Source organism: Coniophora puteana (genome assembly GCF_000271625.1).
Source record: "Coniophora puteana RWD-64-598 SS2 unplaced genomic scaffold CONPUscaffold_2, whole genome shotgun sequence".
In the NCBI taxonomy this organism is placed as follows: Eukaryota; Fungi; Basidiomycota; class Agaricomycetes; order Boletales; family Coniophoraceae; genus Coniophora; species Coniophora puteana.
The window spans coordinates 1-21,463 of NW_006913054.1; the positions used below are offsets into that span (position 1 = coordinate 1).

Genomic DNA, 21,463 nt, shown 5'->3' on the forward strand with positions numbered 1-21,463 from the left:
TCAGCAGCAAATGGGTGGGCCACTTGCTCCATCTGGTGCTTACATGATCTCCTTGTGTGGTTGGTGGGTACAAAGTTTGGTATTTAATATTTGATTTGCTTTTGTAAAGGTTATAGAAATACAGCTGCTATGTCTATATGAGGGTGTCTCCTCACCTGCTAAGTTCACCACCTCAAGGACTCCTGCCACCCTGTACCAAGCGCCATGGGTCCTAATGACTACCCCAACCAGGCATGGTACCACTGCTATGGCATTCTACCATGGTGCATTGCTCACCAAACCCATGGTAGGAAGCCACTATGAGACTCACATTTTGTGGTATTCACCACCACTAAGGACATCATCTACCATAGAGTGCCCGGTGTACCATCGGAGTGGGCCTCTAAGACATATTAATTTTCAAGTATAAAAAGCCTTAAAGATTTGTAAAAGGGGGGGACTGAAGTGGCGATGGCGTGTCCTTCACAGACGTCCAGCCCTTACTGGCATTCATCAACCTGACAGAGCTCCTCATCAGCTCAAACTCGGCTCCTATCCTGGGCGATACCCACATTGAGGAGCTTTCCGACGCCCTTCCATCTCTCCGTATCTTACACTATTTGTGGAGTCCACAATCAACTCAGCAGACCTCCTCTAGCTACTGGTGGGAGGATAGCGGAAACGGCGACGTCATCACGTTTATTGGCGTTTCTGCATTGTTGTCGAATTGCCCCGAACTTGACTCGGTCGCGCTTATCATTGACGCTCGGTGCACCAGCAATCCATCTCTGGGAGACATCAAGGCAAGGTCAGGTTTTGGTTCGCGTGTCACAGAACTTTCCCTGCGGTGCTCGCGCGTTGATGATGCGGAGTACGCGAGTGGATTCCTCAAGGCCATGTTTCCGCGCCTGGTCAAATTTTCAACCCTTGGCTCACGTTGGGATTGCGAGCCGACTTGGGAAATCGTCAAAGGAAGCATTTTTACTGAAGCACTGTGACGACTTGGGTTGCAAGTAACGCATTCGATATAATTACGCCAGGTAGAGATAGTAAAAGGACTCTTTATAGTATGATGCGTCATTAAATTATGCGATACGTGTAGACTATTATAGTAGCGCCAGCGGGTCGCTGTAAAGTATGCCTTAACGCAGCTGTTACCATTAAAGATGACATACATTCCTATCATCTAGAACGCACCAATCCATGCTTTCGCCACCCTTAGCCCGTGTATTGTTAGCAGGGTTTCTCAGTCGATGTCGTACTCTGCCCTCCTATGCGTCATTGAAGCCATCAAACCTGCCTTTGTTGGATGAGGGAGAGAAGGTAGGGTAACCCCGAGACGAAGAACGGATGACAGAAGTTCCATACATCGCCATGTTGGAGGTGAGGGATTTTGTGGAAACCATACATGCCAAGCTGCCGGAGGAATGAACCGAAGTGCTTGTGCCTGTACCAGCGCGCGAGAACTTCGCTTATGAAGCGTTCTTGGTCGAGGACTTGGGTGGCATGGTTGAGAAACACCGTGTGGCAAGGAAATGGATTGTAGAAATGTTAAAGGGTATGAAAGATTTGGATACGGAAGGACCGTACAAAGGAGATTAAACAGACAGCGTACCGAAGAATGAGTCACCCGAGTCTGACCACCGCACGACGTCCTGGCTTGACGGGTCGTTGACTATTCTGCGATCATATCAAGTTAGCCATGGCGTGTCATACGAATGATACGGCTGGTTACGCACTCATACAATGTCTGGACGAAAGGGCGGACAGTCTGCATTGCTGGCCAGGTGATGGGGCGAATAGCTTACGGGGGCTAAAGCAAGGCCGTTCTGGTTGCCCGTAGATGAGAGAAAGGGGCTGTAGGCAACGCGGTGGCTGTTCCTGTCAAGGAAAGATATAGGGGCAGTCAAAGGGCCTATTCGCTTACTTGTTGTTGCCATAGTGCTCTCTGTATGATAGGCCACGTGTGCGGGGAAATCTATGAAGTACTTACTTTCCGTCCTTTTGCTAAACCAGGAGGGACATCTGGCATAAAAATGATAACGAAGGCGCTGAAGGAGATTAAAATGAATCGCTGAATTTATACATCCACCTCTGACGAACTGTTACTTGAATACTCGAGAGCGCTACTTTAGACGCATCAAAAAGATAAATACACCCTTATCCAACCGTAAAATTAACTCAGACACGACCTGTCTCGCTGGATTGCTGAAGTTGAACGATCGCTGAGATAAAGCTTGACAGAAAAGCGTCGGAAGGAACTGCGCACACTGCCTTTGTAATGTCCGAATTTGCCGAGTTGGTATACACAAGAAATGATTTCCTCCATGAGGGTGTGCGAGCGAACACGGTGTACAAAAGCTTAAGCCAGGGCCAGGTTTTTAAGCTTACCAAAGTCGGGTGTTCCCAAACCGGTGACTATTATGATCGAACAATCAATGCCTCTGTAACTCTTATACCAACGGCATTAATGTGAGACTCACCAGGATCCCATCCCTTCGTAGCCTGTCACAAAGGACATCCATTGTGAGCCCTTAAGTCGCCAAAATTGACAGAGAGCTCACGTTAAATCCGTTGGTCCCGCATCCAGGGTTGCTTCCCTCCGTAACATCATTCAGACCAGCAAAGCCCGTAGAGTATAGCCACGGGTTCAAAAACCCGAGTGGGCCCTTGCCGGCCTGAGTGCGTGCATCGTTGAGCAACGCAATAACCGCCGCGAAGGCGGGCGACGAGCATGAAGTACCGGTGTTATTGACGGCGCGGCCGTAGCACTCGATAAAGTAGTTGACGCCTTGGGCTGAGACGTCCGGGTATCCCTGGTCAGTAAATATTTAGTCAGTTATGAATACATTGAAGGGTTAGATGTCGTACGCGTCCACTCCTGTATGATACTGAGTAACGTGCTGCCGTGTATGATAGAGGCTACTCAAGCGTTATAAAGTCCAGAGCATTCATATCCGAGATATGAGAGGTAATCCTTGACAGCATGGTCCTGCCATGCAGGGCGAGGGAACTACAAGAAATGTGAGTGTGCGATACGACACTGGTTGAGTACATGCGTACATAGTTGCTGAAGCCTCCACCACTGACAATGCCGTCGTCGTTCCCGGCAACTTCAGGGATTTGATATGTCATACCAACCGAAGTGACGCTGCAATACTGTTCATTCGGTGACACGTGACAGGAACGCAAAGTGGCGGTATCACGTACTATGGGCAACTTGCGGGAAATACTGGGGTGAATGGGATGACGGTACCGTTACTATAACCAACCCCAGAGTCTCCCGACGCATAGAGGACAGAGACACCACGTGCACCTGGAGGATCATGAAACTCGAATAGGTATGTTTGTAATGAAGGCAATCGCAGAACGTACCCAGAGCTGCAAAGCTTTGGCATATCTTGTTTGAAAGAGGTATAGAATCTACGGAAAGTAATGTTCAGAAAGGAAGACACATCAAGCGGGCAGAATCTACTCACTTGATGTCTTGGGTTCCCCGTAACTAGTCGAGATGACCTGAGGTGGGTTAGTCTGGTTCAGGACGAAGTCGACGAACTGAATAGATGGGGGGTTTTTAGCGACAAATCCAAGTGATTGCTCGTAAGTACAGCCACTCACATCCAGCGTTCCCGTTCCAAACGTCCAGTTGACATTGGGAGGCTCGCCTGGGAAGCCACCGATAGTGTAAAATGTGGCCGGCATCGGGCGCGTCAGGCCGAAAGCGTACTGGACGTCCAATTTGGCCTCTGAGCCTGGATCCGTTTGATTGTTCGTCCCACCTATCAGGATACGGGTTAGGCGTCCAATTAAATCAGCTAACCCACATGTATCATGTAACCAACCACTCACCAGTAATCGAGACAACAGAGAAGTTAGACCCCACAGCCAACGGCACCTGGATTTCAAGAAGTTATCCCAGTCAACGTAGTTAGCCCACTGGTCGCTGAAGCCCGTGACCGCGATGGCATTCCCGTTGGACGTAGACGGCGTGTAGTTACCGATGATATAGAGTTGCCGAAGACAGTCGGGGGTGATTTGATACTGGCATGAAGGGTCGATGGCGCCGTCAGACCGAGGGCGCGCAGGGAGCAACTTTTATTCTTGAGGTGCATTACTGATCGAGTCGCCCTTAGTGTTCATGCGCGGAGCAGGTGCAAGCATGGTCAGAGGGTGGACGATATCAATGTGATCGTGAAGGACCTCCGGGAGACTGTATTCGAGCGTACGGATAAGACTCTCTTCGGAATCGGTGTGCCTGTAGAGATGGAAAGTCTACACGTACTCAGCAACAAGGTTGGTTAAAAGTGGACAGCAACGTGCTTACCCGTGTCGAACATGGACTCCGCTACTCACACAGGGACGCTGACCATCATCCAATCCCCCGCTGCAGACTGCTTGACCTTGGTTCGGTTGATCCCATGCGCAGCAAGCCAGTCGTCAACAATCTTGTGTGTGTCAGCGTGAGGCGCCATGAGCTCATGCACCTCTCCCTTTGAGAGATGCATGCCATAACGCCTGTGAGAAGGGTCGCTGATCTCGTGAAGATGTTGCTCAAGTTCGCCAGAACGAGGCTGAGCGAGCGAGATCTGGAGCTGAAGCATAGTGTCCGGGTGTGCTGCCGAGTGCTTGACCCATCCCATCCAAGGCACTGAGATGCTCTCCTTGACCTTGTGTAGGAAGCCTCTGAAAGCGAGAGCGGATGCGTTGACAAGAGCAGCGCTCAAGAGACCAAAGAAGATGGACGTCTTCATCCTGTTACGCGAGGCGAGGCCGAGGGAAGGGACGAGGTGTGACGCCGCAGAGCTACTATTTTATAGGTACAGACCTTCGCCCGTCGTGTACTTCAAGGCCATGGCGATTATGACCGATAACCGTACCTTGCTGGCTTTACCTCCGATAGCAATCAACAAGCAACGGGCTATCAAGACCGCATTATGACTTCCCCCGGGGCTGGTCAACGAAATCATCAAGTGGCCCGACTAGGGCGACCGAGAACAGGGCAGAGCGGGAAATACCGCGACAAACGAAGCATGCCTAGTGTATACACGAGACCGAGCGCCAGGTTCATCCCATAACCCAACGTGCTGGCCGTCTTGGATGCATGTTGCGTCGTTGGTGAGGCCTTGATGGCGGTGGGACAGTCAGTCCTGGAGAAGACGACGACGAGTGACCTCGTATAGCAGGGATGAGTGACTACGAACATGCGCGAACACGCCATGTACCGACTACGCTGGCCATGCCGGCCCTAAACTACGCATCGTGCCTTCCTCAAGGCTCGGTCTGATCCTCCCTAGTCCAGCGGGGAAGCGTGGTGGGAAGTGGTCCGCCAACGGTGGCGTGGGAACAGCCTACCGGAAGCTAGAGGCTCGTCAACGTCAATGCCGCTTTGATGCCGCTATCACCTTTGATTGAGCGAACAGCATGCCATGAAGCTATCGTTCGGCCAGTGATGCTAACTCAGGAAGTAATGGACGACGGAATGATTGAGGCGGTATTCCTGTAGCTAGTACACACACCAGCAACCTTAAAGCCATACACTAGCCCTACAATTCATCGAGTTGGTCCTCATCGCCCGTGGTGATGGTGGACCACTCGCTGTTGTACCTCTCTCTAGCGTGAAAAATGGAAAGGAAGCTGTTCACCTGGGTCCACCGATCGCTGTACGTGGTGTCGGCTCCTGGAGCCAACTTCCCTTCCTTCCACGCCTTCACTTTCAAGACGGTGGGGAAGTGTAAGTTGAGGAAGGAAGCGACAAAGGAGGGATCGTCGATGGGGGAGAATCCGAAATCCAGTGATGTAACCTTTCTCCTATGTCCAGAGAAAGACGGTGGCAATGGGTGGCGCGTTGTGGCATCAATAACGAGCGTGACGCTGTGAAGCTGAGGGCATCCGTTCCACAGCGCCGCAAGCCCGCGAAGTGATGGCTTCTTGTAGTCGTCATGATAGCGATCAAATCCGGCCAAGTGGATAGTGTGCAGGCGAGGAAACGCAGATGCAAAGGTATTCATGTCTGCGTCGTCTAGAGAGAACGAAACGCGGGTAGCGATGTGCAGCGTCTCGAGGCTCCTGTAATGCAAGAGAGGCTTGAGTGAGACGATGCTTATAGGCGCCGTTCCGGTCTCGGTATCATCCGGGATAGTGGGAGCGGATCTATGCGGCGTCCACAGCAGTATCGTCGACAGGCGCTCAGGATCGAAGCTGGACCCCGTAGCGTGCAGTAATCTGTCAAGCTCCCGGCCTGCATCGGCCTGAAACGATTGGCATCTGAGATTTTCTACTTGCGCAAATCCTGCAACGTTCTCCAAAGTCTTGGCGATCCCACCAAAACTAGAGTGGGCGAAATGCACGGTGCGCAGTTTACGAAAAGGGAGAGAATGGCGCCGCTGGTGCGAGGGAGCGCCTTCGTTAAAGTTGCTTGGTGGGCGCAAGATCAGGTCCTGGAGAAGCGGAAGGTTGGCAGCCGCTTGTAAAAGGGTGACGGTGCAAGGAAGATTGAGCTGCAGTTGACGCAAAGATAGCAAATGAGGTTGAGCCTCCCGTAGCACACGAGCAAGGGAGTTGATGTCCTCTCCACCCGCGTGACTGAAGTCAAGTTTGTGCAGATCCGGGCAGGAGACGCTGGCGATGGAAATCAAAGGGAAGAAGGTCGATGGTATCGCTGTCAGGCTTAAGGAAGAGAGCTTGGGGCCAAAGAGCAGGCGGATAAAACCTCCAGGGAAGGCGGCAGTCGTACCCCAGAAGAGATGTCGTAGGTTGGGTAAGATGGGAGGGTTAGGACAAAGACAGATGGCGTCGAATGCCTCTGGGGCAACGCTGATAGCATTTCCACGCTGAGACAGTTTTCGCACGCGATGCGAATTCTGGTTAAAGACGGCCCAGTCGCTAAGCTGGAGCGTACGAGTGATGACCTGTCACCGAGGTTAGCCAAATTCCGTCTACGTTATCGAGCCCTCAGGGCTCAGTACATGGCACATACCAAAGCTCCGTCTACCGCCGACCAAGCATCTCGAGGAAAAAGCATGAAGAGTCGCTCAATAGACGCGATCTCGCCATACAGCACGTTCAGTGCCGGATCCTGAAAAGCCTTGCATGTACGCGCTAGTCTAGCGAGGTCTTCGCTCGATGAGTCAAGTTGGCTGTAGTCCATCAGCTCATCGCAGATCTTGTCGAGAAGCTCGGGGAATAGGAGACGGTTATGCATCTTGGCTGGGGTGTACAGTCAGATCTCCAAGTTTATCAGCTTCACAAGCCGAAGACAGAATCACCGTATAAGTTTGCGTATCACAAGTAAGGCAGTGTTAGAAACTAGGGCGATGATCTGTCAGTGGCCGGAAAGAAGAGGAGGTAATGGCAGCCAGCAGCAGAGGAGATGGTTGTTTTTGCTTCGCCCTTCCAACTGAGGCCAAATGTCACTGAACGTCTCCTTAGAAACCATGCTTTGTCTGTGACACCTGTCAAATGTCGGTCGGTCGCAGTTCGTCGATTCCCAAGATTATTTGCCTGATAATTTTGTTGAAACTCCGACCGCCAATCTTCAACGGGCGCTTGAGGTTTCTGCACCTCAATTTATTGAATTTCACGTCTCAGGTGAGGACATGCGTAGACAGTCTGGCGCGAAAAACTCAATATGGCGTCCTTGACTTGGTCATCCCTTTGTCGCGTCGACAATGGTTTGTCATCTCTTTCGTAGAGCATGTGCGAGATTAACTCTCGTCAAAGAAGCGCGCATTGAGTCAGTGACATGTATCACTGATCAAAATAACCTATGCTAGGGGTGTATCAGAAGAAGTGAAATGGTCACTGTGTGTATCTGTATCACTTACCTACAGTATACCTCCATAAGTCCCAAAACCGCTCCATACTAACCGCAATACGCACCATACGCTCACCAAGTGCAGCACTACCAGCTGCCCATATTCCACCAACAGACGCAGCACCATCCAACAGCGTGGCGCTACCCATCATCCCAGCCGAAGCAAATGCATCCACAAGCATGTTCCCCCATAAGATCGTCCACCCGAACGTCCATATCCAACCAAGAACACCACTGACCTTCCGCCCGGTGTACGTGATGAACGCGTCCTCGAGCACCATCCCCACGCCCATCATCGTGAATCCACACATACACTGCCAAAAGCTGACGTCCGCGCTGAGCGAAAGCAGCCCGACGTAATGATACACCCCCGACGCGCCGAACGCGCCAAGGACGTACCCCATACGCTTACCCGTTCTCCCCGCCAGTGTCCGCCCGATGAACGCGAGCGGGTAAGATCCGGCGACGAGGAAGACCTGCCGCAAGAGCTGGTGCCATCGGCGTCCCCAGAACTCGCGCAGGCTCGTCGAGCGCCAGGGCTCGTCAAATGCGGGCGGCCACTGGGCGGGGTCCTGCCCTGCCAGGCTTACGGCGAGAACAGCAAAAATTTCGTACTCCCAGCGGAGGACGGCGTACACGAGGGTGGCTGAAAGGACGGAGAGGATGCTAGAGCGGGCGAAGCGAGGGATGGGGGGCAGGGATCGATCGAAAATTGTTCCTCCCGACGGTGTTCCGATGGAATCTGGGGCAGACGCCTGAATAAGCGCGTGCACGCATGCGCATAGGAGGCCATGAACAGCTACGGAGGCAGAGGTACGCAGGCAGAAGGAGGTTTTAGTTTGATTGGGAGGAGAAGGGGGAACGTGGAAGTTTTTAGAACTCGACCATCCAATGTCGCGAAAGCCGCTGGTGAGGTCAATAGCGTCGACCACCGTGTTGAGGTATTTGGAAGGTATGGCCTCAGGCAGAGTTTCGCTCGCAACTTGCTTCAGTGGAGTGGAACAGGGAATCGGTGTGCGAACTAGAGGCCCGTCAAAGAGTGACCAGTCGATCATGCGTACTGAGACCGTCAACAGACCAAGCTGCATCGTCGCGAAGACAACCTGCTTGTTAACTACTATTTGGTATGATGAAGTTCAAGTACGCACGATCACATCCAAGTTCAACAATCCCAACCTCTCATATGTCAAGTAGATGTCCACCGCTAAGCACCCTCTGAGAGCCAATACAAGTGCAACAGGAAGTACAGCGCGCCGAAAACCGAGTGTATTGGGTTGAATGACCAGGATGGCCATGACGAAGTAGCAGACGAGCGGTGGAGCAACATAGAGCGCTGCCGTGTCCCATGTTAGAGGTAAGCGCTCTGATGGTAAGCTTAGGATAGGTCGAAGCAGTTCGACGGGACTGGTGGACGACATGAAGGGAGATAGAGGCTCCCGAAAACGCGCACTGTCAACGGTCTGGCGTTCATCACGGCGGTCAGGGACAAGCTTCGATGACGACACAGCCACACGTCAAGCACGACGCCCGTCGTCCAGCGTGAACTTTATTCTTGGGTTCCACCTTAAAGCAACCTCTAAGTGCAAGGCATGCAAAACGTTATTGTCAAAATGCTAGGACTGTCTAGCCAACACGTACATGTGTGAGTTTTGGAGGTGAATCCGAGTCGTCGTCGGACCACCAGGACTGGGAAGAATTCAAGCTCCGAAGTAGCGCGGCGTCGGGCCCTTCCAAGTCCATCTGACGACGAACTCTTGGACGAACCCCTCCAACTGTGCAACGCATCCCTAGCAAAGGCTAGTCATCCAGTAAGCTAATCATCCTTCTCAACCACACATATACGGCAACGGTGACCAGCTATTGCGATATCAACTTCTCTAGATTGACAACTATGCACGATTGCTTCCAGATACCAGAGTTGCTTGATAAGATCTGCGGTGAAGCGATGGACTACGATGATCTCCATAGCTCCAGCAAGTCACTCGCTAGATTGGCTCAAACCTGCAAGCTCTTCACAGAGCCGGCGCTGAACGCGATGTACGTCGAAATCCGGGGCGTCGATCGCCTCTTCATGCTCTTTCCTTGTGACACTTGGAGAGTAAACGAGAATGGAATCTTTGTGAGGATGTCTCACCGAATGCTCAGCGACTCGCGCATTAATCACCTTCAAGGGCTTTACCAGGTCGTTGCAGCTTTCGGACTGGAACTTCTTCAATACAAACTCGTCCCGCGTGAAGAGAATATTGCAACCTCAGGATTCTGCAAAAGTGCAGAGTGCCGCGTTCGAAGCTGTCTGCATTACACCGCATCTTCCCCTCCTACCAAACCTTCGGGCCTTTTTTTGGTCAGACCCGAAAGGCTATCTTCCAGGACATTTCATTCGATGCTTATGTGGTCCCAGCGTTTCCATCCTTGGGATGCGCGCCATCCCCTCTAAATTCTTCTCGCTAGTGCCAGCTATCAGTTTAAGCTGTCCTGGATTGAGCAAGCTGTACGTTCGGGTTCAGATCAATGCTGAATCAGACGAGTTTCGGCGCGCACTCAAGGAGTCTTTACCTCAAATGTCGAACTTACAGCTGTTGGATCTCGATGTCACCCCTGATTGCTCCCTTCTCGGAGTGATATCGAAGCTGCCCCTTCTCCAACATCTGACGATCAGACTATTCGAAGCGTCGCATGCGTCAGATCAGTGTCTGAATCGGAACAATCGCTGGCTCAACCTCCGAAGCTTCCGCCTCAATATGTCGTCCTTCTATAATCTACCCACCATACTCGGCCATGTCGGGCATATGCCTGGCGTTTCCGTCGTGAAGTTCTTGAGCGTCAACGGGCCGCATGAACACTTTGAAGCGCTCCTTGAAGCCATAAACCGTTATTTCAATCCATCTATGCTCTCTGTGTTCACCTTACAGACCCAGGAGGACGCCGGCAATCCATTGGTAGATGCGCATATGTCCAGAGCTGCCAAGACCTCCTTGTTTGGTCCTTTGGTTATCATGATGACAAGCTGGGTCAATCTTGAAAAACTAACCATGCGAATGTATAGCCTCCCCGAATTAAGTGACGATGACATCTCGATTTTGGCTTCCTCGTTCCCCAAGCTTCGCATCCTTAAGATTCATCCACTACTGGGAACAGCGGCACAATCCTCCATTTCGCTCAACGGACTCAAGACTCTCTTGGAGAAGTGTCCCGCCCTTGAGGAATTGTATTTGGCCATCAACTCGGACCATTGCAAACCGCCTCAATGCACGCTTTCCAAGAATAATCGCATGACTAGCATCCACCTAGGCAACTCGCGTATAGAGAACTCAGTACACGTCGCTTCGGTTCTCTCCTGTTTACTCCCTCGTCTTCGGCAAGTACACACAGTATGGATGAATATGCTCGGGGATGAGGCTGAGAAGTACAGAGAGCTGTGGAAGCAAGTGAATCTTCTTTTGAGCGGCTTTCGTACACGGGCCGCATATGAGAAGCAATGGTCGGCTGGCGAGGGCAAAGAGTGTTCGGATGTGGCGATTTGGGTTCCTTCCAGAAATTTGGAGCCTTCTTCACCAGCGGTGAACTTTAACGAAGAGTACGTCAATGATGGAATTGCATTCTGGTAGTCAATATAATCAGCGTTTAAGATGATAGATTGAACTATGTTGGATTTCTGTGTTCGTCATAAAACGACCGGACAGTGGCGGCTTTCCGGGCCGGAGCTTCCCGTCGTGCCACGTGGGCGACGAAGTTTCGTCGCCTCCACTCGACGATGCATGCTCGGCTTGACTTAGCCTTACTTGTCTCCTATTTCCTTAATATCTGCAGACCAACTCACCAAAACTATGGCTCAGCGCTCATCCCAGATCTTCCCCAAGTATCAACATGAGTCGACGTCAATGCTGTCAAGAGCGGTAACGAGACGACGCGTGATTTGGATGCTCACCGGCGGCACCGTGCTCTCCTTTGCTAGCGCTCGAGTGGCTTCAGACTTGAACTGTATCCATTTGCTTCCCCCCCTCAAGCTAAGGTCTTCTGCCTCACATGCACAAGTGCCTCCTCGTTTCTGAAATCCTTTCCATCATCTTCGCGTACGTCGACCATGCCACCTCAAACAGACTCGCCCGTACATGTAAAACCTTTCAAGAACCAGCCCTGGATTCCCTCCATGCCGACGTCGGCCGGCTGGCCAACATCTTCATGTGTTAACCGAGGGACCTCTGGGTGGTGAAAGATAGCAAGCTGGTGCGTGCCATGTCTCTCGATTGCTCAGCATCTACTAACCTACCACGTCTTTCAATCCCCAGTCATTTCAGCGGACCCAGCGACTGGCTCGTTCTTAAACGCTACGTCCGGCGCGTTCGCCGGCTCAGACTTTCCGGCTACCCAGTCGTCAACGACATATGCATCCCCGTCGAGGTCTTCCACAGCCTTGCGACCCAATGCGACAAGCCCCTGTTCCCCAACCTACGTTATCTTCGTGTCGGCTACCGCCATGTCCACTCGCTCCTCCACCTGTTCCTCGGCCCTCATTTGCGCACGCTTGAGCTCGCAACGATGTTCCCTGACAAGCAGCACCTCAATGTGACGTCCACCACCCTTGATCGCAGCCCCTATATCACACACTTGTCAGTGTACATGCCCCACCTGCAGATGCCGGAGCTGATGGCGCCACTGTTGTCACGGCTTATCGAGAAACTGTCGAGGCTCGAGTTTTTGAGGCTTGGATTGTCGGTTATCATTGACCTTTTGTCAGTGACGGTTTCTCTGCCCGCGCTCAAGACACTCGAGGTCCACAACCTACGGGAAGGCGAGGTCGTACCGACGATTCGGCAGCCCGTGTTTGTGTTCCCCCAGCTAACGCACCTCATCTTCCGCGAAACGACGCCGGTGATCTGTGCAGAATTCGTACGCCATGCGTGCGATTTTTCCAACGTTTCGGCACTCGAGGCGGAGCTAGAGGAGAACGGCGACTTTGGCGAGCACGACGAGATGCTAGAGTTCACTCGGGCGCTCGCGTCTGCTCTCTGCGAGAAAACAGTGCGGAGTATCCGCGTCCACCAGTCTTTCGGGTTCGCGCTTTCGGATCCCCTGGATGTCGACGCCCTCAGGCCTTTGTACGACTTCAGAAAATTGACCAACCTTTGCCTGGAGCTCGAGCAGCGCCTCCAGCTCACCGACGCCGATCTAGAACAGCTTTCGCTCGCGTTTCCTCGCTTGCAGAGTCTCGCCCTGCGCACACCTCCAACACCGAGCGAGCTCATCGACGTCACCCTCGAAGGCCTCGCTGTGCTCTGCCACAACTGCAGTGATCTAGGCGACCTAGCGATCGCCTTCAACATCGACTGCACCCGCAACACCTGTCGCAGCTCGGTTCCGCCCCGCCGTAGCGCTAACAGGAATATCACGACTCTGCATGTGATCTGCTCACCGGTGTCGGACGTCGACTTTGTCGCTCGTCGGCTGGCGCGGATGTTCCCGTTGCTGACTGAGATCATTACGACGTATGGGATACAGCTCGAAGCAATGGAGCAGCGGTATAGGTGGAGGAGCGTTGAGGATTTGCTGCCCAGGTATCGCTCTGAAATCGTTTGATGCGAATGCCGTGGTAGTCCACCATGCGATCATACTTGAACCGCTGGGTTTACTTAATTTGTGTTTTGATGTGTCGTATCTTAGCTTTCATATAATCCAGTCCATAATCTTTGTTCCAATGTACATTGAAATAGAGTCGAGTTAGTCGTTTAGTTTGCGGCGAGACTTACCGGCACGTACGTAGTGCACTGAAAATGACCGTTTGGTTGCCGGTTCTCCAAAGTTATACTGACATTGTGAGAGAAAGCTCAGCCGCCCGACTCCCATTGGGCGATAACACTGCTCCGTCGTTATTCTCGGACTATGAACTACTTTGTAGAGAGCCACCTCGATGGCCTCCGAAGTGTTCGTACTACCTGTGACCACTAATCATTTGGAATCATCACCCTTGCGTCCGACTGGTGCTGATGGCCGCCCTCGAGCCCGTTATCGTGCCGAGGACAGAGATAACCAGGCGAGTACAGCGAGCGGTGGGGGGATAATAACTCTTAGCTCTTCCATCTACACTTTCTCCTCCCTGCTAAACCGAACACCTTTTGCAAGAACAATGGCCAACTTGAAAATCAACGCTAAACCCAACAAAGAACGAGACACAATCCTCCCGCCAACCCCGCCACCCACCGACGCCTCGTCCACCTTCGACTCATCCTCCTCTGAGCACGACGACGCTTTCCCCCTCCCCCCGCCCTCCTCGCTCCCCACCCAGGTCTTGGACATCGACAAGGCCACGCCGGACGCACATGTGCCACGCGACCCGCGCATGGTCCGGCTCACAGGCGTACACCCGTTCAACGCCGAAGCGCCCCTCGACCTGCTCTTCCGCGGCGGCGAGGGATTTCTTACCCCGCCGGAGCTGTTCTTTGTCAGGAGCCACGGGGCTGTGCCGGTCATAAGCAATGACGAGGCGAGAAGGTGGACGTTCAGCGTCGAAGGGTACGTCTCCGTGAGGTGTTCTTGTCGGAGATGAGCGAGATGACGGATGCAATACTGTTCGTAGGCTCGTGAAGAACCCGCTTACCATCTCGCTCTCTGAGCTCTTGGAGCAGTATGAGCAGGTGACGATCCCTGCGACGCTCGTGTGCGCTGGCAACAGGCGCAAAGAGCAGAACATGGTCCGAAAATCGAACGGGTTCTCCTGGGGCCCAGGCGGGCTCTCGACCGCGCTGTTCACAGGCGTCCTCGTCGCCTCAGTCCTCGCCAAGGCGGGAATAAAGAAACGCGCGCGGTATCTGTGCATGGAGGGCGGCGACGTCCTGGTGAGCATCCTCTCCCTCATAAAAAAGCGAAAACCCAAATAATGTGCGCTAACTTACCACCGCCGTCACCACCGCAAAGCCAAACGGAAACCCCGGCTACGGCACATGCATCCCGCTCGCGCTCGCGCTCTCCCCCTCCTCCGGCGTACTGCTCTCCTACGCGATGAACGGCGCCCCGCTCACGCCCGACCACGGCCGCCCGCTGCGCGTCGTCGTGCCGGGCGTCATCGGCGGGCGCTCCGTCAAGTGGCTGACGCGGCTGATCGTCACCGCGCGCCCGAGCGAGAACTGGTATCATCTGCACGACAACAAGGTGTTGCCTGCGCACCTCGGTCCGGCGGACGTGGGCCCCGAGAAGGGCGAGGAGGGCGAGAGGTGGTGGAGGGACGAGTGGTATGCGATTGGGGAGCTGAGTGTGAATTCGGCGGTGGCGTGTCCGGGGCATGGGGAGCGTGTTTCGCTTGGAGGGGGTGGGGACGGGAGCGGGGAGAGGGGGTATGTGCTCAGGGGGTATGCGTACGCTGGCGGCGGGAGACGCGTCACGCGCGTGGAGGTGTCGCTTGACCGGGGGAGGAGCTGGGTGCTCGCGGAGGTGGAGTACCCCGAGGACGCGTATCGCCCGTCGTCTGCTTCTCCGGTGCCATCGTCCCCTGCTTCGCCATCGGCGTCGCCCCCCGAGCTGAGCGACGACTCGGACTCTGACTCGGACGACGCAGAAGACCTCCCACACACTTACAACAACACCCCCATCCTCGTACCCGCCTCCTACTGCTGGGCATTCTGGCACCTCCCCGTCCCTCTCGCGCGCCTGGCCTCCGCAAAAGACATTGTCGTGCGCGCGGGCGACGAGAGCCTCGCGCTGCAGCCGCGGGAGATGTACTGGAGCGTGCTGGGGATGATGAACAACCCGTGGTTCCGCGTCGTTGTCCACCACGCGCCCGGGAAAGACGGAGGGCCCGGGGAGCTGTGGTTCGAGCACCCGACGCAGCCGGGTATGATACCCGGCGGATGGATGGAGCGCGTTAAGAGGGCCGGTGGCGATCTTACGGACGCGAGCTGGGGTGAGAGCGGTGATGGGTCGACGCGTGGTCAGTCCGATGAGAAGGAACCTGCGGTGCTCGGTGCCGGAGTTCAGAAGGGGGAAGAAATTGGACTGACGAACGCCTCGGTAAACCGAGCTATCACTCTCGCCGAGGTACGCGAACACAGCACCCAGGCAAGTGGGGATGCGTGGTTCGTCATCGACGGGGAGGTGTACGATCCGGCAGGGTACCTTGACGAGCACCCTGGCGGGGCCGCGAGTGTGCGTGCGGTGAAGGGGACGGATACAACGGAGGAGTTCCTCGCTATACGTGCGTCAGACCGTTTTCTAAACCCAACGGGCTCGGTGAAGCTCACGAAGAATGTAACGCAGATTCGGAGGGAGCCAGGGGGATGATGAAGACGTACCACATCGGAGCCCTCGACGCCGCAGGCAGAGCCGCCCTTGCCATCAACGCGACTCACGATGCACACTCCGAGCCCGAACCAACGATAAAAACCAACGCGCCCTTCCTCAGCCCAAGCACCTGGCGCCTCCTCACACTCACATCCAAATCACCTTTATCGCACGACACCCACCTGCTCACATTCTCTCTCCCCTCCGCCATGCAGCCGCTCGGCCTTCCAGTAGGGCAGCACGTACTCCTCCGCCTGCGCTTGCCGAGCGGAAAGACGCTCATAAAGGAATATACCCCCATCTCGACGCCCTCACTTACAGGCTCCCTCGAGATGCTCGTCAAAGTCTACCCCGCGCACCCCGAGGACGGATACACCGGCGGCCCGATGTCGACCGCGCTCGACGCGCTCCCGCTCGGCGCGCACGTGCAGGTCAAGGGCCCTTTTGGGCGGTTCGAGTACCGCGGCCGGGGGCGGGTGTCGATTGACCACAGGGTGGAGAGGGAGGTAAGGACGATGGTGATGCTCGGTGCTGGGAGCGGGGTCGCGCCGATTGTGCAGGTGCTCAGGGCGGTGATGGAGGATGAGGAGGACGAGACGCGGTGTGTGGTGTTTTGTGCGAATAGGGGGCAGCGGGATGTGCTGTTGAAGGATGAGCTGGCGTTATTTGCGGAGGATGGGAGGGGGCGATGTAGCGTGCAGCACATCCTGAGCCGTGAGGATGGGCGAAGCGGATGGGCTGGATTGAGGGGGAGAATGGGGAGGGAATTTGTGAGCGAGCATCTGGGGAGATGGAAAGGCAAGGATGCGATTGTGCTTGTGTGCGGACCAGAGGAGATGGAGAACGCGCTCGGGAGGGTGCTTAGAGAGGAAGGGTGGGGCGAAGAGCAGGTCGTATTTTTCTAAAAAGAACTCGGTGAGGTTGCCTGTAATATCACGCGCTGTTGGGCAGCCATATAAATCAGGAGCATTGTCATTGCAATGGTGGTACAGTGCTGGATGAGATACACGATGTGGTATGCGCTTAGATGCGGCGGATGTGATTCTGCGCTATGCTGGTGCTTCTCCCTGCTGCGATTGCTGAATCACTGTCTGGAGCTCGACAATCTAGGTGTCGAGGCGGTTAGAAATTAATAAAGGGGGGCAATGCGGGACATGCACCTCGTTTTTCTTCTGTTCTGACTTGGCCTCAAACTCCTTCAGCTGCCCCTCTACCCGTTTTCTGTAGTATGCGGGTGAATGGTCGTCATTCTAAGGGAAGAGAGGGTCGTACATCTCGCTTTGTATGAACTCTATGCGGGTGTTGACATTGCCTTTGGCCTCCGTTTGGTCCTGTGGCATAAGCGTCGGCCCGATGAGCTTGTACACGGTGTTGCTCGGTGTGAGCTTTGCGAATTCCTGGAGAGGTAATCGTTGGGCAAGAGAACGAGGATAAAAGGGAAAAACGCACGGCTTTGACTTGCTCGTTCTCGGACAGCTGGGCGTCGAGGCGTGTGCGGGCGTCGACGGCGTTGCCTAGGTCCGTTTGGAGTTTTTGGTACTCTGTTGAGGCAGCCTGGAGTTTGGCGACGAGTGCTTGGGACATTGTCGTAGGAGGTGGAAAGCAGAAATCAGACGCGTCTTTCCTTCCACGTTCACTTGCTATGTTGACCACAAATGTGCAGCATCCAACTCATATGTCAGATTATCAGCCATGTGGATGACACAAGTCTTGCCCACGCTCCTGAACCAAACCGGCGCTTCTCAGCTTGTCGCCGTCATCGACGATGGCAGCGAGTTCAAACAACCCCAAGTTGTCGCTCTCGTGGCGTACTCGGCGTCTAGCTTCCCTCTTCATTGTTTCTCTCGTCTTGCTGACGCTTTCTTCTCTCGTTCCATCCTTATCACCCTTCACTTTCGCGTCCTTCAGTCCTACACCCTCGCCCCAACAGCTTGCACAGCGCGCCCGGATACTCTCCCGCTGCGAGTACCTCTCCACTCCCGCTGGCCCACCTTCCGATTTCGCACAGCGTACACGCTCGGATCGCTTCGTACCCGGTACACGCCCTGTACTTCTCCGCAACGCGCGCATCTGGACCGGCGGGAATGACGGGACAGAGGTTCTCGAAGGAGACGTATATCTCGAGGACGGGATCGTCAAAGCCGTCGGAAGTGTATCCCATGAACTTCTGGATGGTAACCTGAACGTGCAAGTGCTCGACGTGAACGGATCGTGGGTCACACCAGGGATCGTAGACCTGCATTCGCACATTGGAGTCAACAGTGCGCCCGATCTCAACGGTACGTTTTTCCCCCCTTCCTTCCCCGCAAAGCTCTTTGATCAGCCCCCTCATCCACCATCACGCAGGTGCAGACGATACAAACTCCTTCACAGCGCCCATTCTCCCGTGGCTGCGCGCCTCGGACGGTCTCAACACACACGACGCGTCCTATGCCCTCGTGCGCTCCGGCGGCGTCACGACTGCGCAAGTTTTACCAGGTAGTGCGGACAACATCGGCGGACAGGCGATCGTGGTGAAGCTGCGCGATACGTTGGAAAGGACTCCGACGAGTATGATGGTCGAGCCGCCGTGGGAGCTGGGTAATGGGACGAAGGTCGGGTATGATTCGAGTAAGGGAGGGGTGAGGCCGAGGTGGAGGCATATGAAGTGCGTGATATCTCTTTGCCCCCTGCGTTGTGCGCTCACATGGGCTGGTTTGCTGCAGACACGCGTGCGGTACGCCGTGTTTTTCCTCCCAGTATGCTCCCAGACTGACTGCTTGCGATCCTCACTCGTCCCTTTCTGTACAGGTGAAAACCCATCAAACACCTACGGCCAAACTCGCATGGACTCTGCCTGGCTCTTCCGCCAAGCATACGACACCGCGCGCAAGCTCAGAGACTCGCAGGATGCGTTCTGCACGAAGGCACGGGCCGGGAGATGGGATGAGCTCGATCAGGAGGCAGGTGTGCCGGAGGATCTTCAGTGGGAGGCGCTAGCGGATGTACTGAGAGGAAAGGTCAAGGTACGCCGGTCATCTCATGGTCGAGCTGCATTAGTTATGAAGGTCGATTGTGGTGTACAGCTCTCTGTGCACTGCTACGAGGCCGTTGACTTGGATATGATCGTTCGGGTGCGTCATTTCCCTTTTCTCTGACATACGCATTTAACCATCTCCGATGTATATGCGCGCAGCTCTCGCACGAATTTCAATTTCCCGTCGCATCCTTCCACCACGCCGGCGAAACTTATCTTGTCCCCGACCTCCTCAAAAAAACATTCGTACGCCCCCTCCCTCCTCCTCTCCTCATCCACTAGTCTGAACTTCCTCGTTTTCGATATCAGGGCGGCCCACCCACAATAGCCCTCTTCGCCTCCAACGCCCGCAAAAAGCGCGAAGCCTACCGCGCCTCCCCCTTCGCCCCCGCCCTCCTCTCCTCGCCCCCACATAGCATCCCCGTCGCGATGAAATCCGACCACCCCGTCACCAACGCGCGCTACCTCCCCGCCGAGGCCGCATACGCGCACTTCTGGGGCCTCGGCGCCGCGCGTGCGCTCAGCGCGCTGACGACCGTTCCGGCGGACGCGCTGGGGATGGGACATAGGCTGGGAAGGGTCAGGGTGGGGTGGGATGCGGATGTGGTGGTGTGGGATCGGCATCCGCTCGAGCTGGGGGCGGTGCCGAGGCAGGTGTTTGTGGATGGGGTTGCGCAGCTTGCTTCGACTGGGGCGAATGGGGCGGGGGGAGCAAGCAAGAGCGGGGACGAGGTGGGCTTGGTTGTTCCGCTGAAGAGTGCGGAGTTCCAGGATGCGCCGCGGGCGCCTGATTTCGGTGTTGAGATGGCGAGGACGATCGAGTTTGAGGGGTTGCCGCCGCTGGAGCCGAGGCGTGTGGAAGGGAGGGTGGTGTTCGCGAACGTGTCTGAGGTGTGGGTACGGGATCGGCGCCAGACTCCTGGAGGAGTCACGCGTGTCGGTACTGGCATGCAGGAGCTCGCTGGAGGCGAAGAAACAGACGGGCCGTTTAGCGTTGAAGTCTACGACGGACAGATCGCCCGAATCCACCTCTCATCTACCGGTCACTCTCAACCCATAGCGTCAGACGAAGTCGTCGATCTCCAGGGTGGCGTCCTTGTCCCCGGCCTCACGACGTTCGGCACCCGCCTCGGGCTCTCCGAAATCAAGCTGGAGCCGAGCACGAACGACGGGTCCGTGTTCAACCCCCTCGACGGCGATATACCAGCCATCGTTGGCAAGGAGCCAGCGAGAGCGGTCGATGGGCTGATGTTCGGCGGACGCAACATGCTGTACGTCCCCTTTCCTTCGTCTCCCTTACTACGGGCGAGTGCTGCGATGGAGACTGACGGGACGGTGCAGGCTCGCATACCGCAACGGCGTGACATCTGGCGTCGCCGCCCCCGGTGGATCTTTCGTCCAGGGTACACCAGCGACGTTCCTCCTCGGCGCACCGCATGCGCTCGCGGGCGCTGTCATTGAAGCGGACAGCGCGTTGCATGTGACGCTGGGCATGGGTGCCAAGGCGAGCGTGAGCACGCAGATCGCTGCGTTGCGCGCGATGCTGTTTGATGAGCGCGCGGCTGAGGGCGGGGTTGTGCGGCGGGTCCGGAAGGTACGCATCCCGTCTACCTGGTTTCCGTTTACCTTGATGGGCGATATGCTTTCAGGGAGACGCGACGCTCGTGATAACAGTTGACACGGCCGACATCATGGCTACGCTCATCCAGCTCAAGTCGTCCCTCGAAGAGCGCCTCGACAGCAAAGTGAAGATGACGTTCGCAGGCGCGCTTGAGGCGCACCTCCTCGCCGCCGAGATCGCGCACGCGGGTATAGGCGTTGTGCTGACGAGGGCGAAGCCATTCCCGGGCGTATGGGGCCAGCGCAGGATGTATGTACCTTCCTTGTGACGACAGGGTCAAGCTTTTGATGCATTTACCAGCCTCGAGGGTCCGCCTGTCACGCCAAAGTCCGCGCTGGAGGTGCTCCTTGGAGCGGGCGTAGATGTCGCGCTCGGTGTGGTGGACGAGTTTAACGCGCAGAACACGCGGTTCGAGATCGGATGGGTGCGTGGTTTCTCACTCTGCGCTGTCTGAGTTTTAGTCACCCTCGTGTAACTCACTGTGGGCGGTGCTTACAGGAACTAAATCAGCCCGACTCGACGCTCACATCCTCCCTCGCGCTCGAGCTGGGCACGACGCGTCTTGAGCGCGTGCTCGGTGTGAAGGCGGCTATGCCGCAGGAGCTGGTGGCGTACAAGGGCGGGACGCCGTGGGGATTCGAGAGTAAGGTCGTGGGGGTGGTGAGTCAGAGGATGGGAAGGGTTGATTTGTTTGAGTAGGCGGGTGGCTACGATGCTGTGTCATGTCTATGCGCGTTTTCCGCTACCTCGAACTCAGAAACTG

General features: G+C 55.3%; 6 protein-coding genes across 6 annotated transcripts; 3 read left to right on the forward strand and 3 right to left on the reverse strand.

The window, feature by feature from the left end:
• Positions 1 to 2,341: 2,341 nt before the first annotated feature.
• On the reverse strand, positions 2,342 to 4,730 carry CONPUDRAFT_87230 (subtilisin-like protein; the record flags this gene model as incomplete). Its single annotated transcript, XM_007766166.1, has 12 exons — positions 2,342 to 2,397; positions 2,463 to 2,484; positions 2,544 to 2,795; positions 3,043 to 3,130; positions 3,190 to 3,295; positions 3,355 to 3,402; positions 3,459 to 3,534; positions 3,598 to 3,758; positions 3,829 to 3,874; positions 3,904 to 4,071; positions 4,156 to 4,234; positions 4,333 to 4,730. 12 exons carry the CDS (start codon positions 4,728 to 4,730, stop codon positions 2,342 to 2,344), a joined length of 1,500 nt encoding a protein of 499 aa, XP_007764356.1.
• Positions 4,731 to 7,676: 2,946 nt separating this feature from the next.
• On the reverse strand, positions 7,677 to 9,213 carry CONPUDRAFT_96921 (uncharacterized protein; the record flags this gene model as incomplete). Its single annotated transcript, XM_007766167.1, has 3 exons — positions 7,677 to 7,747; positions 7,803 to 8,874; positions 8,941 to 9,213. 3 exons carry the CDS (start codon positions 9,208 to 9,210, stop codon positions 7,743 to 7,745), a joined length of 1,347 nt encoding a protein of 448 aa, XP_007764357.1. The 3' UTR covers positions 7,677 to 7,742.
• Positions 9,214 to 12,028: 2,815 nt separating this feature from the next.
• Positions 12,029 to 13,369, forward strand: CONPUDRAFT_149494 (uncharacterized protein; the record flags this gene model as incomplete). The annotated part of the gene is made up of 1 exon (XM_007766168.1): positions 12,029 to 13,369. The coding sequence occupies one exon, from the start codon at positions 12,029 to 12,031 to the stop codon at positions 13,367 to 13,369; it is 1,341 nt and encodes a 446-aa protein (XP_007764358.1).
• A 547-nt stretch (positions 13,370 to 13,916) lies between these two features.
• Positions 13,917 to 16,968, forward strand: CONPUDRAFT_47108 (nitrate reductase NiaD; the record flags this gene model as incomplete). The annotated part of the gene is made up of 5 exons (XM_007765799.1): positions 13,917 to 14,312; positions 14,377 to 14,625; positions 14,705 to 15,246; positions 15,310 to 15,977; positions 16,040 to 16,968. The coding sequence occupies 5 exons, from the start codon at positions 13,917 to 13,919 to the stop codon at positions 16,966 to 16,968; spliced, it is 2,784 nt and encodes a 927-aa protein (XP_007763989.1).
• Positions 16,969 to 17,009: 41 nt separating this feature from the next.
• CONPUDRAFT_116749 (prefoldin subunit 6) lies at positions 17,010 to 17,648 on the reverse strand (the record flags this gene model as incomplete). Its single annotated transcript, XM_007766169.1, has 4 exons — positions 17,010 to 17,169; positions 17,224 to 17,284; positions 17,336 to 17,460; positions 17,513 to 17,648. Coding segments are annotated over 4 exons (379 nt in total), but the record flags the coding sequence as incomplete, so codon positions are not given.
• A 107-nt stretch (positions 17,649 to 17,755) lies between these two features.
• CONPUDRAFT_134601 (uncharacterized protein) lies at positions 17,756 to 21,399 on the forward strand (the record flags this gene model as incomplete). Its single annotated transcript, XM_007766170.1, has 12 exons — positions 17,756 to 17,871; positions 17,972 to 18,342; positions 18,410 to 18,710; positions 18,769 to 18,779; positions 18,854 to 19,068; positions 19,129 to 19,176; positions 19,239 to 19,325; positions 19,389 to 20,350; positions 20,421 to 20,673; positions 20,729 to 20,949; positions 21,001 to 21,124; positions 21,199 to 21,399. 12 exons carry the CDS (start codon positions 17,756 to 17,758, stop codon positions 21,397 to 21,399), a joined length of 2,910 nt encoding a protein of 969 aa, XP_007764360.1.
• Positions 21,400 to 21,463: the final 64 nt, after the last annotated feature.